Source organism: Pogoniulus pusillus, chromosome 17, assembly GCF_015220805.1.
Source record: "Pogoniulus pusillus isolate bPogPus1 chromosome 17, bPogPus1.pri, whole genome shotgun sequence".
Taxonomy (NCBI): Eukaryota; Metazoa; Chordata; class Aves; order Piciformes; family Lybiidae; genus Pogoniulus; species Pogoniulus pusillus.
The window spans coordinates 13,939,860-13,952,581 of record NC_087280.1 but is presented as its reverse complement, the minus strand read 5'-3'; the positions used below and the strand labels follow the sequence as shown (position 1 = coordinate 13,952,581).

At 61.0% G+C, this 12,722-nt stretch overlaps 1 protein-coding gene across 1 annotated transcript; it reads left to right on the top strand.

The window, feature by feature from the left end:
* The first annotated feature begins 8,634 nt into the window (after positions 1–8,634).
* Positions 8,635–12,612, top strand: MFAP1 (microfibril associated protein 1). Its single transcript, XM_064157762.1, has 9 exons — positions 8,635–8,810; positions 8,914–9,133; positions 9,392–9,521; positions 9,794–9,981; positions 10,557–10,665; positions 10,742–10,902; positions 11,099–11,258; positions 11,777–11,866; positions 11,985–12,612. Exons 1-9 carry the CDS (start codon positions 8,732–8,734, stop codon positions 12,165–12,167), a joined length of 1,320 nt encoding a protein of 439 aa, XP_064013832.1. The 5' UTR covers positions 8,635–8,731; the 3' UTR covers positions 12,168–12,612.
* Positions 12,613–12,722: the final 110 nt, after the last annotated feature.

Below are 12,722 nucleotides of genomic sequence, written 5' to 3'. Positions count from 1 at the left end.
GAGGAGAGCAGCTCCTGGCAGGCACCGGACAGCTCACCACAGGCTGCAGCACAGACAGTACCACGATTCAGGCGGGCTGCAGCAATGTCTCGTCGATCTGCAGGCCCGGCCACCCTGCTGAGGAATACCGAGCCACCAGCACCCGCCAGAGGCTGGATGAGAGTCACAGCTCTCAAGTCGTGCCAGGGCTCAGTTCAGTGGGAAAGGCTCCTGAAGCCCCCAGGAATGAAGAGAACTACCACAGAGCAGAGTGCAGTGAGCACAGCACAAGGGGACAGTGTCTGCCAGGGCCATCTCCATGCCAGTGCCTGGCCACTCCACAGGTCCCCAAGCTGGGTGGTCTCCTTCACTTTGCTGCTCCCAAAGCCAGCAGCCACCCTGTGCCCTGGTAACAACCGTTCCACGTAGGGGCAATGCTGGGCCCTTGCTACAGGGAGCAGCGCCTGGCCCCCCACAGCCCTGGCCCAGCTGGGTGGGCCGGCTCCTTCCCTGCTACACTCTGTAAGCTCTGCCACGCACCCTACTCCTCCTGCAAACCTTGAGCCTTGTACCCTGGGCCCAGGAGAAAGAAGAGGAGGCACAAGGAGAGCCCCGAGCTGGTGCAGGCTACCCCACACGGCAGGATGAGCAAGGACACAGGTCGTGGCCAACTCACAGACTGAGCTACATGTGACCCCACGAGCAGAATGCAGCCAAGCATATTCGGCAGGCATGGGGCAGCCGTCCAGGATGCTTCCTGATGGATCCTGGACTTTCTCACAAGCTGAACCTTGCTGCTACCTGGCAGTCCTGAGGCTAGCGGAGTGACCTCATGGCATGGCCAGAGCTACCAGCCATCCCTGTGGCACAGCCAGAGCCACCAGCCATCGCCACAGCAGGGTCAGAGCCACCAGCCATCGCCACAGCAGGGTCAGAACCACCAGCCATCGCCACAGCAGGGTCAGAACCACCAGCCATCGCCGCAGCAGGGTCAGAGCCACCGGCCATCACCGCAGCAGGGTCAGAGCCACCGGCCATCGCCACAGCAGGGTCAGAGCCACCAGCCATCACCGCAGCAGGGTCAGAGCCACCGGCCATCGCCGCAGCAGGGTCAGAGCCACCAGCCATCGCCACAGCAGGGTCAGAGCCACCGGCCATCGCCACAGCAGGGTCAGAGCCACCGGCCATCGCCACAGCAGGGTCAGAGCCACCGGCCATCGCCACAGCAGGGTCAGAGCCACCGGCCATCGCCACAGCAGGGTCAAAGCCACCGGCCATCGCCACAGCAGGGTCAGAGCCACCGGCCATCGCCGCAGCAGGGTCAGAGCCACCGGCCATCGCCACAGCAGGGTCAGATCCACCAGCCATGGCCACAGCAGGGTCAGAGCCACCAACTGTCCCCGTGGCACAGACAGATCCACCAGCCACGGCCACAGCAGGGTCAGAGCCACCAACTGTCCCCATGGCACAGACAGATCCACCAGCCATGGCCACAGCAGGGTCAGAGCCACCAACTGTCCCCGTGGCACAGACAGATCCACCAGCCACGGCCACAGCAGGGTCAGAGCCACCAACTGTCCCCATGGCACAGACAGATCCACCAGCCATGGCCACAGCAGGGTCAGAGCCACCAACTGTCCCCGTGGCACAGACAGATCCACCAGCCACGGCCACAGCAGGGTCAGAGCCACCAACTGTCCCCGTGGCACAGACAGATCCACCAGCCATGGCCACAGCAGGGTCGGAGCCACCAACTGTCCCCGTGGCACAGACAGATCCACCAGCCATGGCCACAGCAGGGTCGGAGCCACCAACTGTCCCCGTGGCACAGACAGATCCACCAGCCACGGCCACAGCAGGGTCAAAGCCACCAGCTGTTCCCATGGCACAACCAGAGCCACCAGCCATCCCCACGGCAGAGCCAGAGCCACCAGCTGGTTCCCATGGCACAGACAGCGCAGCCAACCACCCCCGTGGCAGGGCCAAAGCCACCAGCGGTTCTCACCAACCGAGCCCGTCCCAATAGGGTGGCTGCGGGCGCGGCCGGGCCGGGGCCGGCCCCGTGTGTGCGACGGGACGAGGCCTGGCTCCCTCCACGCCCCCGGCTTCCCGTAGCGGCTGCTGGGGCCGGCTCCAGCGCCAGCCCCGGAGCGCGGACGGGCCCCAGCCCGCTCCTCCGCTGGGGCGGCCTCAGCCCCGCTTTCCGGTACGGCCGGGCCAACACACTCAGCCGAACCGCCTAAGTCCCTGCCGGCCGCCCCAGACCCCGGGCTGTCCCCACGGCCCCACCGCCGCCCCCAGGGGTCCCGCCCGGCCGGGGCCACTCCAGCTGTCAAACCGCCGGCGGCCCGAGCCCCGTCCCCGGCGCCGCCTCCGTACCGTGCCCTTACCGCGCGGCCTGCCCTGCCCTGCCCGCTCCCGTCCCGCCGGCGGCCCGGGCCCGTCTGGCGGCGGCGCCGCGTCACGCCGCGGGGCGCCCAGAGCGCCCGCCCCGAGCCGCGCCGGGCCCGGCCCAGGCAGGGGCGGCCGGGGCGGCCGCGGGACTGCTTGTTTACGCCGAGCAGCTGTCAGCGCCGCCCGCCCCGCCCCGCGCCGGCCGACCCACCGGCCCCGCTCAGCCGGCTCGGCACGGCCCCGCTCCGCCCGGCACGGCACGGCACGGCACGGCCGCCGCTCCGCCGGGCGCCGCCGGATGCCGTCACCGCCGCCCGCCCCGCCCGCCCCGCTACCGCTGCCGCCGCACCGGACCCCGCGCAGCCCCCGGTCACTGCGCCCTGTACTAGGCTGAGCTCCCACCGGGGCACCGAGAGAACTGAGGCCGCTCCCCCTCGAAGCGGCCCGGGGACACCCACCCTCCGCCGACACTGGGCACGGCCCGGGGCTCAGTGCAGCCTGTTACCTATCCCGGCATAGGGTTGCCCGTGCCCACTCGGGGCTGTTCACGCCCACTGGAGACTGACCGTCCCAATCTGGGTTTGACTGTGCCCACCCGGGACTGCCCGTGCCCACCAGAAACTGACTGTGCCCAGACGGGGCTACCCGTGCCCACCTGAGGCTGACTGTACCCACTGGGGGGCTGCCTGTGCCCACCGGAGAAGTATCATGCTACCCAGAGCTGGACATGCCCACTGTGGATTGCCTGTGCCTACCCGGGGACTGATCGTGCCAGCCCAGGTCTGCCTCTTGTGAGCACACAGACCCTCTGTGGACCCTGGGCACCGACCAGAGGTTTGTGGGCACCCACAAAGAAGGGCAGACAGAAGATGCATGTTCACTCTGTGGAGTGGAACTGGCAAGACACTAGCCCACCCCGACCAGCCCATTCCAGCGCTAGAGCCACCAGAGCAGAGGGTTTCTCTGCACCAGCATCAGCCTGCCCAAGAAGTTCCGTGTTACCGGAGCTGCAGCTCGAGGGAGAAACTGTCTGGAAAGAGCGACACCAGGAAAAACCCAGCTTCGGGCTTCAGATTTCCACCGAGGTGCGCAGGTGAGAAGCCACAGCTCCTCTCGGCTCCAGTCATCACAAAAATTATTTGCTCCCATCCCCCGTGTGCCGGGGACCCTGTTGGCCAAGTGCAATGCAAAAGCAACAGAACCCAAACTGACCTGAATCTTTGCCACCTCAGGAGGGTCTGGGCACTCCGAGGCAGATGCAGGTCCTGCAGCTCCCTACAGAGGAAAGGAAACCGCTCCGATATCGTGATCAAGATCATGAAGCATTAGCGATTGCACAGGAAACAGTCACCGTGGTAACCGGGATGCTGAGAACACCCAGAAAATCTGGCACAGGGCAGGTTCTGTTACACTGCGTTAGGTTTGCCGGGCAGACACCAGCCACATCCTTGCCTAGGGGCACTGACTTGGCCAGGCTTAGCCCCAAGAGCTGCCACTGGCCACAGCATCCCTGGTCCACTCCCCAAGGCCACGGTCCCACCAGGTGTCCTGGGCACCCGCAGGCATGCAGCACTCACCCCTACACCAATGCAGTCTGTTTGGAAGTTGTTTCCAGCAGATGACAGGCCCCAGCTGACCCCTGGATGTGCCCCATGGAGTTGTATGTGGGACATCTGCGTGGGAGGTAGGTCCTGAGCTGGACCCCATCCCAGGGGCAGGAGGGCAGCAGGGCCCCACCCCTCCCCATCCCTTATCTTCATCCTGCCTCACTGGGGCTATGCCCAGGCAGGTGACAAGCCTGACAAGCTGTTGCACCTGGCCCCGGTGACATGTCACACAAGGAAGAGGAGCTGACAAAGGGGCCTTGTCACCATGGGGCTTATCTGGATGCCGTGGGGCAGGCAGGCAGGAAATACTGGCACTTACATAAATTGTTGGCTTTAGAGTTGCTTGCCTGCCAAAGACAATGCCTGTCACCAACAAGCACCTGCCTATACATGAAGCCACCAATGCAAACAGGACTTGTGTTTCCCTGAGGCTGGGCCATGGCTGCAGATGGAACATGGAGCAGGGCCCCAGCCTGGATCCAAATGGCTGCTATTACCCCACACCTCACAAGCTGCTCAGCATCCTCCTGCCCACGGGGCAGCGAGGGGAGAAGCAGCTGCCACAGCCACCTCTGCCAGCACCACCTACCCTCCTCTTGGGCATTCAAGTGACTTGGCATCAGCAAACTCCAGGGAACGGCAAAGACATGATGCCACCAGGAGCAAGGTCTGGTCATATGGTCTGCCCTGCTAAGTGATGTCTTGTGGCACAGGGTCCAAACTGCTCCAGGGGCCAAGAGTAGACGCCTCATGCTCCTTGGCACCAAGCACACAATGTTGTGTGGCCCAGCAGCAAACATAATCAATAGGAACCTACTTCCATGGAAAAATCAGGTCAGTGTTTGGCTTTTGGGTTGTGGAAATTACACAAGCTCCAAGAGTGATGCAACTGGCCATTGCCTGAGCTTTCTGGGAGGCAGAGCAGGGAGCTCAGGGGCACAGCAGGGCAGCGGCAGTGCCATTACCCTGCAGCTACCACACCAGGGCACCCGGAGGAGGAAGGGCAGTGAGCCCTGACAGAAAGCAGAGGACACTCAGAGGGACCAACTCAATGACTGCATGTTTGGCTGGGGCACCATGACCCGCTTTGCCCCCATGTCCATGCAGCCCCTCTGCTCTGCTGTTCCCAGTCCCCCCTATGCTCACCTGTGCCTTCTTCCCAAGCTCAGGCTGGGGTCTCTTCCCTATGGTCTCTCTGTCCCCTTCTCTTTCTGCAGGATGTTACCAGCAGGCTCCTGGCAAGGCCCCAGTGCCCCTGGAGTTGGGCAGGCTGCACTCACAGGGTTCTGCTGTCTCGGAGCTCTGTTCCCAGCTCCTCTCATAGACACAACATGCCGCTGTGGTCACAGGCAGGGGACAGCCTCAGCGCCCTGACCTTGCCCTGCGGTGCAGCCACAGACACAAACAGCGTCGGCTCAGGCTGGCTCTGTAACTTTATCTGCCTCTGACTGTGCCATCAGCAGACGCAGTGCTGCCTGAGCATCAACCCATGGCCGGGCCTGCTCTGGGCTGCGGTGCGTCACACCCTGCCACCGCCTGCCCTCTGCATCCATCACACCCTGACATTGCCTGTCCCCTACAACTGGGCTGGGGCACCCCTGCCTCAGCCCAGAGCTGCCACAGGATCAACACATCGTCAGCTGCCATGCTGAAGAGAGGCAAGTGCTGCCCTCAGCCACACCAGCTTGTGGCAGCCCATCTGCCATGTCCCCAGAGCCACCCACAGGGTCACAACACCCTCACACACCCTGCAACACAGGGCCCTGCAAGGGAATCCTCCTGCACCCCATCTGTGGGGCTTGGACCTGTTGATCCCATCACACCAGCTGGGGCAGCACCAGCACTGAGCTTCTCCAGCTTGGCTGTGCCTCCTGAGGGGGCATGAGGCAGCGAGATGTCACAGGTCAAGGGCACTTCTCGCCTGTGGTCACAGGGCAAATCCAGGCTAGGCAAGCACATCTCTGTTTGCTGAGCTCTTTACTTCTGCTTCACCTGCACAGGACACACTGTGCTTTGTCTGCAGTTTCCTTCCACTGCTTTCCTTCCACTGGGGTGTCTCATTTTTTTTCACCAAGTCCTGTGTCAAAACTCATTCCTTGTCATGGTGGCACAAGGTTCACAAAGTGGGAATGCTCTGTGATAACCTTCAATATTAACATCTCATCAAAGGACCAAACACAGAGCAGGAGCTCTAATTATCATCTGGGCATAAAGGCCAGGAACACAGCCAGCTAGTCCTTGCTTACCCCTGAAAAAGGTGGGGGAGGACCAGCAGTCACTGTGGGATGAGGAAGCTATGCATGTACTGGGCACTTGTGAGGCTGCACCTCGAAACCTGGACTCAGTTTTGGGCCACCCAATCAAGGACACTGAAGTGCTGGAGCAGATCCAGGCAACAAAGCTGGTGAAGGGTCTAGAGAACAGGTCCGGTGAGGAGCAGCTGAGGGAACTGGGGTTGTTCAGCCTTGAGAAAAGGAAGCTGAGGGGAGACTTTCTGGGTCTCTACAGCTCCCTGAAAGATTAGAGCCAGTGGGGGTCAGTCTCTTCTCCCAAGGAACAAGCAACTAGACAGGAGGAAATGGCCTCAACTAGCACCAGAGAAAATTTATGTTGGACAAAAGGAATAGTTTCTTTCCCTTGAGGTTTGTCAAAGCCTGCCCAGGACAGTGCTAGAGATCCCATCCCTGAAGTGGTTTCAAAGCCATAGAGATGTGGTGCTGAGGAACACAGTTTAGTCGTGACCTGGCAGTGCTTGGTTAATGGCAGGGCTCAGTGAACTTCAAGGTCTTTTACAACTAAAATAATTCTGTAATCCCATGAATTCCTTGGTGAAGCCACAAATTACTGATCAATGAGGGAGCCCCACAGCACCGGGACCCACCACTCACCCCATCCTACCCCCCTGCACAGCTCTGATGGGACTGTCCCAGCTCCTCCAGGCAGAGGGGGCAAGGCATAGCCCAAAGCTCTGCAGGCAGAGATATTCAGCTTGGGACTGGGGACACAGCAAAGAAAAGGACTCCCTATGTTTCCTTTGGGATCATGCTCCAGCTCTGATCCACCTACTGGAAAAGCTTCTGCTGCTGGCCTCATCCTCCTGACCATGAAGGTGGCCTCTGGCGAGGGCAGGGCAACCCCTAGAGATGGTAAAACTGGGTTATCATCTCAAAACTGGGTTACCATCTCACTCTGGCTCCTCTGTTGCCCAAATCCCCCTGCTTCAGGGAGACTTCCCAGAACAGAAAACCTCTTCCTTTCTTTTGAGTGGGCGGCACAGGATGGCAGATGTGGCTGCAGTGGGTTGTGACACATTTTGCCTAACCTCAAGAGAAGTCTCATCTTCTGTGGCTCGGTGCCACAGCGGGGACAACTTGCTGAGACAATCACTCCCAGCTCTGCCCTCAGCTTTCCCATCCGCAACTGTGCACCCCTCCCAGGCTGATGTGTGTAGATGTGGGCAGGAAACCCCCTCACAGCTGTCACAAAACAACTGTGGCCCCGGAACTTTCAGACATACTGATGCCACCTGGAAGCTCAGGGCTTGCCCTAGCCCTACAGTGCAACTTTGTCCTCTGGCAGCAGTCGCCCCAAAGACTGCAGAGGCACATGGCTGCACAGGGGCTGCTCACCCTCACGGCCCATGAGATGGGGATCCAGGCTGCAGAACTGGGGCAGGCAAAGCAGGAGAGATGGAGCATGGCTTGTACCACTGCAGCAGCAGCCACAACCACCAACCTCCAGCTACGCCCCAGGAACAGCTGCTCCAGTAGTGAGCACAGCACAGACGCAAGGGTGGTGCTGGCCCCACTGTGCTCCTCAGGCTGCATCAGGGGTACCTGGGAACCCCAGCAAGAGCAGGATGTGTCCCACAGCCCAGCGAGGCCCTGCAAAGTCACAGGAGATGCCAAGCACCCGCTGCCAGGTGGCCACACCAGCAGTGGCTGCCTCTGCCCCCATGGCTCGGCAGTGGTGTTCCCGCCCCACACGGAACACTTCTGCGAGCAGGAGCGCGGCAAGAGGCGACAGCCAGAGCGCTAAAGCCACAGCCCCAGGCTGCCACGGCATCACTGGCCGCAGCCAGAGGGCCCCGGCAAGGCGCGCCAGGGCCGGGGCTGGGTTCCTTCAGCCGGTCACCAGAAATCCTCCCACCGTGCCGCCCGAAGGGATCCTGCCTGTGATGGCCTTTGCCTGCCACCGGCACCCAGCCTTAACGCTGCAGTGGTGGCGGAAAACCCGCACCGCTGTGTAAGGGAAAGCAACTGCCCCCCGGGCCGGGATCTCGGAGCGGCCAGTGCCAAGCGCCCGGGGGCTACCGCGCCGCGAGGGGGCGGCTGCCCAAGCACCAGGAGCCCGTGACCGCCGGTGCCCGGGCCCGAGCACCGGCAACCCACTGCCGCCAGCGCCGCCCCGGGCCCGAGCACCGGCAACCCACTGCCGCCAGCGCCGCCCCGGGCCCGAGCACCGGCAACCCACTGCCGCCAGCGCCGCCCCGGGCCCGAGCACCGGCAACCCACTGCCGCCAGCGCCGCCCCGGGCCCGAGCACCGGCAACCCACTGCCGCCAGCGCCGCCCCGGGCGTGACCCCCCCGCACACCCAGCGTCGCTTCCGGTTACCCGCCCCGGCCAGGGCCGTTTGCGCTCCCGACGGAAGCGGGGCTGCAGTTCCGGTTCCGGGTAAGCAGCTGTGCGTAGGCTGTTGTCGGCGACTGCCGCTGTCCCGGGACCTGTCCCGGCTCCGTCCCTCCGCCACCATGTCGGTCCCTAGCGCCCTGATGAAGCAGCCGCCGATCCAGTCCACGGCGGGCGCCGTGCCCGTCCGCAACGAGAAGGGTATGTTAGGGGGCGGCGGCTGGGGCTCGCTGGGCCGTGGCATGGAAACATGGGGGCCGTGGCGGGAGGACGAAGGTCCCCGGTAACGGCGTTGTCCCCGCAGGCGAGCTCTCTATGGAGAAGGTGAAGGTAAAGCGGTACGTGTCGGGGAAGCGGCCTGACTATGCGCCCATGGAGTCCTCGGATGAGGAGGACGAGGAGTTTCAGTTCATCAAGAAGGCAAAGGAGCAGGAGGTGGAGCCCGAGGAGCAGGAGGAGGAACTCGCCAATGACCCCCGGCTCCGGCGCCTCCAGAACCGCATTGCTGAGGATGTGGAGGAGCGGTGAGTACTGAGATGGGTAAAGAGAAGTTGCCTTATCTTTGCTCTCTGTCAGGCCTGCCCACAGCGGCCTGGGGAGTCCAGACTGCGTGCTCCCACACTGCGGTGAGGAGCAGCAGGAGTGCTGGGCAGAAGCTGGCAGTGTTCTCCAAGCAGTGCGAGAGCGTCTGGCTCTTCTCATGCCTGTATGGCACTGAACAGGCAACTTGTTGCAGCTTCTGTGTATTTGGAGTGCTGTTGTTCACAGCGGTTCTGTTGTAGGCTGGCAAGACACAGAAAAATTGTGGAGCCCGAGGTGGTTGGAGAAAGTGATTCGGAGGTGGAGGGGGAAGCGTGGCGCCTAGAGAGAGAGGACACCAGTGAGGAGGAAGAGGAAGATATCGATGATGAGGTGCACTTGCATAGCCAGATAAGGGGCCCGTGAAAGCCCCTGAACAACACGGTCTGAAATGGCTTTTTTGCATGGGTGTGTGGGCTCTCCTGGGGAACTGCACACGTGGGATGGCACGTGTATGGGATGGCACACCAAGGGAGGCCATCCTGTGTCCAGAGGGGATAGACACATTGTCCCATAGCAAACACCCCAGATGTGTTTTGGAGAGAGCAGCAAGGAGAGGAGCAGTAGTGGCTGGTGTCTGACTGCTTGGTGGTTGTCTCCACTAGGAGATCGAGCGGCGGCGTGGGATGATGCGCCAGCGGGCACAGGAGAGGAAAACCGAGGAGATGGAGGTGATGGAGTTGGAAGATGAGGGTCGATCTGGAGAAGAGTCTGAGTCAGAGTCTGAATATGAAGAGTACACGGACAGTGAGGATGAGATGGAGCCACGCCTCAAACCTGTCTTCATCCGCAAGTGGGTGGCACAGCTGCATGGGTCAGCCCAGGGTGGGGATGTGGGATTTGGGGCTGGCAGCTCAGCAGGTCTCTCCACCATGGTTCCTTTTCCTTACCGGCCAGAGGGAGTGCAGGATGACCCCTGCACTGACATCCCCTCTACCACTGCAGGATCTAGTTGTGGTCCACAACCCCCTGACAAGTGCAATACAGTGGGACATGGGATTTGGGGCTGGCAGCTCAGCAGGTCTCTTCACCATGGTTTCCTTTTCTTACCGGCCAGAGGGAGTGCAGGATGACCCCTGCACTGACATCTCCTCTACCACTGCAGGGTCTAGCTGTGGTCCACAGCCCCCTGACAAGTGACATACAGTGGTGGAGAGAAGCTTTTCTCCAGCAGCCACTGGTTGGGTCTCATATGTAGGTCTGCAGTCATAGTGGGGCAGTGAGTGAAGAGCCCTAGCTGCATGGGCCCTGCCTGTGGAGAGGGCAAAGCCTGAAGGTTGCTGCAGTGCAAGGTGTGGGAGGTTGTGAGCTGAGCAGCTGCATTGACTCCTGGAAAGCTGAAGATACTATGGTGGTCCCTGCTTGCAGGAAGGACCGGATCACTGTGCAGGAGCGGGAGGCAGAGGCCCTGAGGCAGAAGGAGCTGGAGCAGGAGGCAAAGAGGATGGCGGAGGAGAGGCGCAAGTACACACTGAAGGTACCAAGGGGCAGGAAGGGGTCACACTGGGTGTGGGGCAGCCACCACAGGCAGCTTAGTTGGGTCTGTGCTGCAGATTGTAGAGGAGGAAGCAAAGAAGGAGTTTGAAGAGAACAAGCGCTCGCTGGCAGCACTGGATGCGCTCGATACAGATGATGAGAACGATGAGGAGGAGTATGAAGCCTGGAAGGTGCGCGAGCTGAAGCGCATCAAACGGGACCGCGAGGAACGAGAGGCGTAAGTTGTCTGGGTAGGAGCTGGGCTGAGGTCCCATGGAAAGCTTAAGTGTCCTCTTTGGGATTTACAGAGTCCTCCTGCCCCTCCTGGGCTGTCCATGCTCTTCTAGTCAGTAAATATATGGGACCGGGGTTGGCAGTGCTACTGGGAAGGTGGTGTGGGGACATGGGCTTTCAGGGGCTTCTTTCTTGCCCAGCATGGAGAAGGAGAAGGCAGAGATAGAGCGGATGCGGAACCTGACGGAGGAGGAGCGCCGCGCTGAGCTGCGAGCCAATGGCAAGGTCATCACCAATAAGGCAGTGAAGGGCAAGTACAAGTTCCTGCAGAAGTACTACCACCGTGGAGCCTTCTTCATGGTGAGTGGTGCCAGGGGGCTGGGGAGGGGCTGCATGAAGGTATGGGGACATTGTCTCCCTGCAGGGAGCCTCTGGGACTGGGGGTGTCCTTAGACAGGAGTCAGCCCTTGGAGGCTGCACAAGGCTGAAGTGGCCAAGGTGATCAGAACCTGGTCCCTTCTTGGGGGCAGAGGGTGAGTGGAGCCACCAGTCACCACCATGGGTGGCAGAGCACATGGCAAGAGAAGGCACCAAAGCAGCTGATCTGCTCCTTTGTTGACACTGGAGCTGATAGACCCGCTCAGAACCAAGCCAGATCTGTATGGGCTACAGCCAGGCTCTAGGGGCATGAAGATGGCTGCAGAGGCAGGTCGAGGGGACAACACTAATATCACCCATCCTTGGTAGTGAGTTATTAGGGCTACAAGAACTGTGGCAGCTCCAGCAGAGCAGATGTTTGGACTCCTGATGGGTCTGCCCACCTCTGCTGATTCTTGCTGAGAAACTGGTGGCTAAGCAAGTGTGTCCCTGTCCTGTAGGATGAAGATGAAGAGGTCTACAAGAGGGACTTCAGTGCCCCAACCCTTGAGGACCACTTCAACAAGACCATACTGCCCAAAGTCATGCAGGTAGGTGTGTGGGCCAGAGGATATCAGCCAGCATGCCATGGTGCCACATCAGAGTCAAAGCAAGCCGGGGTCCCCACATCCTTCCTGCACACTGCTCACAGGCTTTTCTGCTTCCCAGGTCAAGAACTTCGGGCGCTCAGGACGGACCAAGTACACACACTTGGTGGACCAGGACACCACATCCTTTGACTCGGCCTGGGGCCAGGAGAGTGCCCAGAACACAAAGTTCTTCAAGCAGAAAGCCGCAGGCGTGCGGGATGTCTTTGAGAGGCCCTCAGCCAAGAAACGAAAAACCACCTAAGGGAGCAGGCAGGGTGACACGGCTAACAGCATGTCTCTGCCAGCTGCTGCGAGCCTGGACATGGACAGAAAAGACAGAGGTTGTGCCAGGACTTGTGGCACCCAGCCCTTTGTCTGTCCTGCAGCCCATTCTGTGGAGACCTGGTGCTGTGGAGATGATGGTCTGCCTGTGCCAGCCAGGCCTGTGGCCACACCACTGTCCCACCAGTCACTGCCCCTCATCAGAGCGCTGCAGGACTGTGGCAGCACCCCTGGCTCCAGCACACCCACTGCTGGAGGAGTTCATGGACATCCATCCCCATCTGGTCCTCAACACCTCCCTGTCATCTGAACTCTCTCCATTTTTGGTGTGGGACAGCAGTGACATTGTCTCCTCCCCTGTTGTACAGGGTGCGGCTTTTCTATCTGTGCAGGGGCTAGGTTTGATTAAAGTGGTCATTTTCTTACCCGTTTTGGCTGTGTTTGTGGGACAAGGGCATTCTATTCCTGAGACAGGAAGGGCCAGTACAGTTGGTGATGCAGTGGCCAGGTTGGGGATGTGAGGGCAGGTGTGACA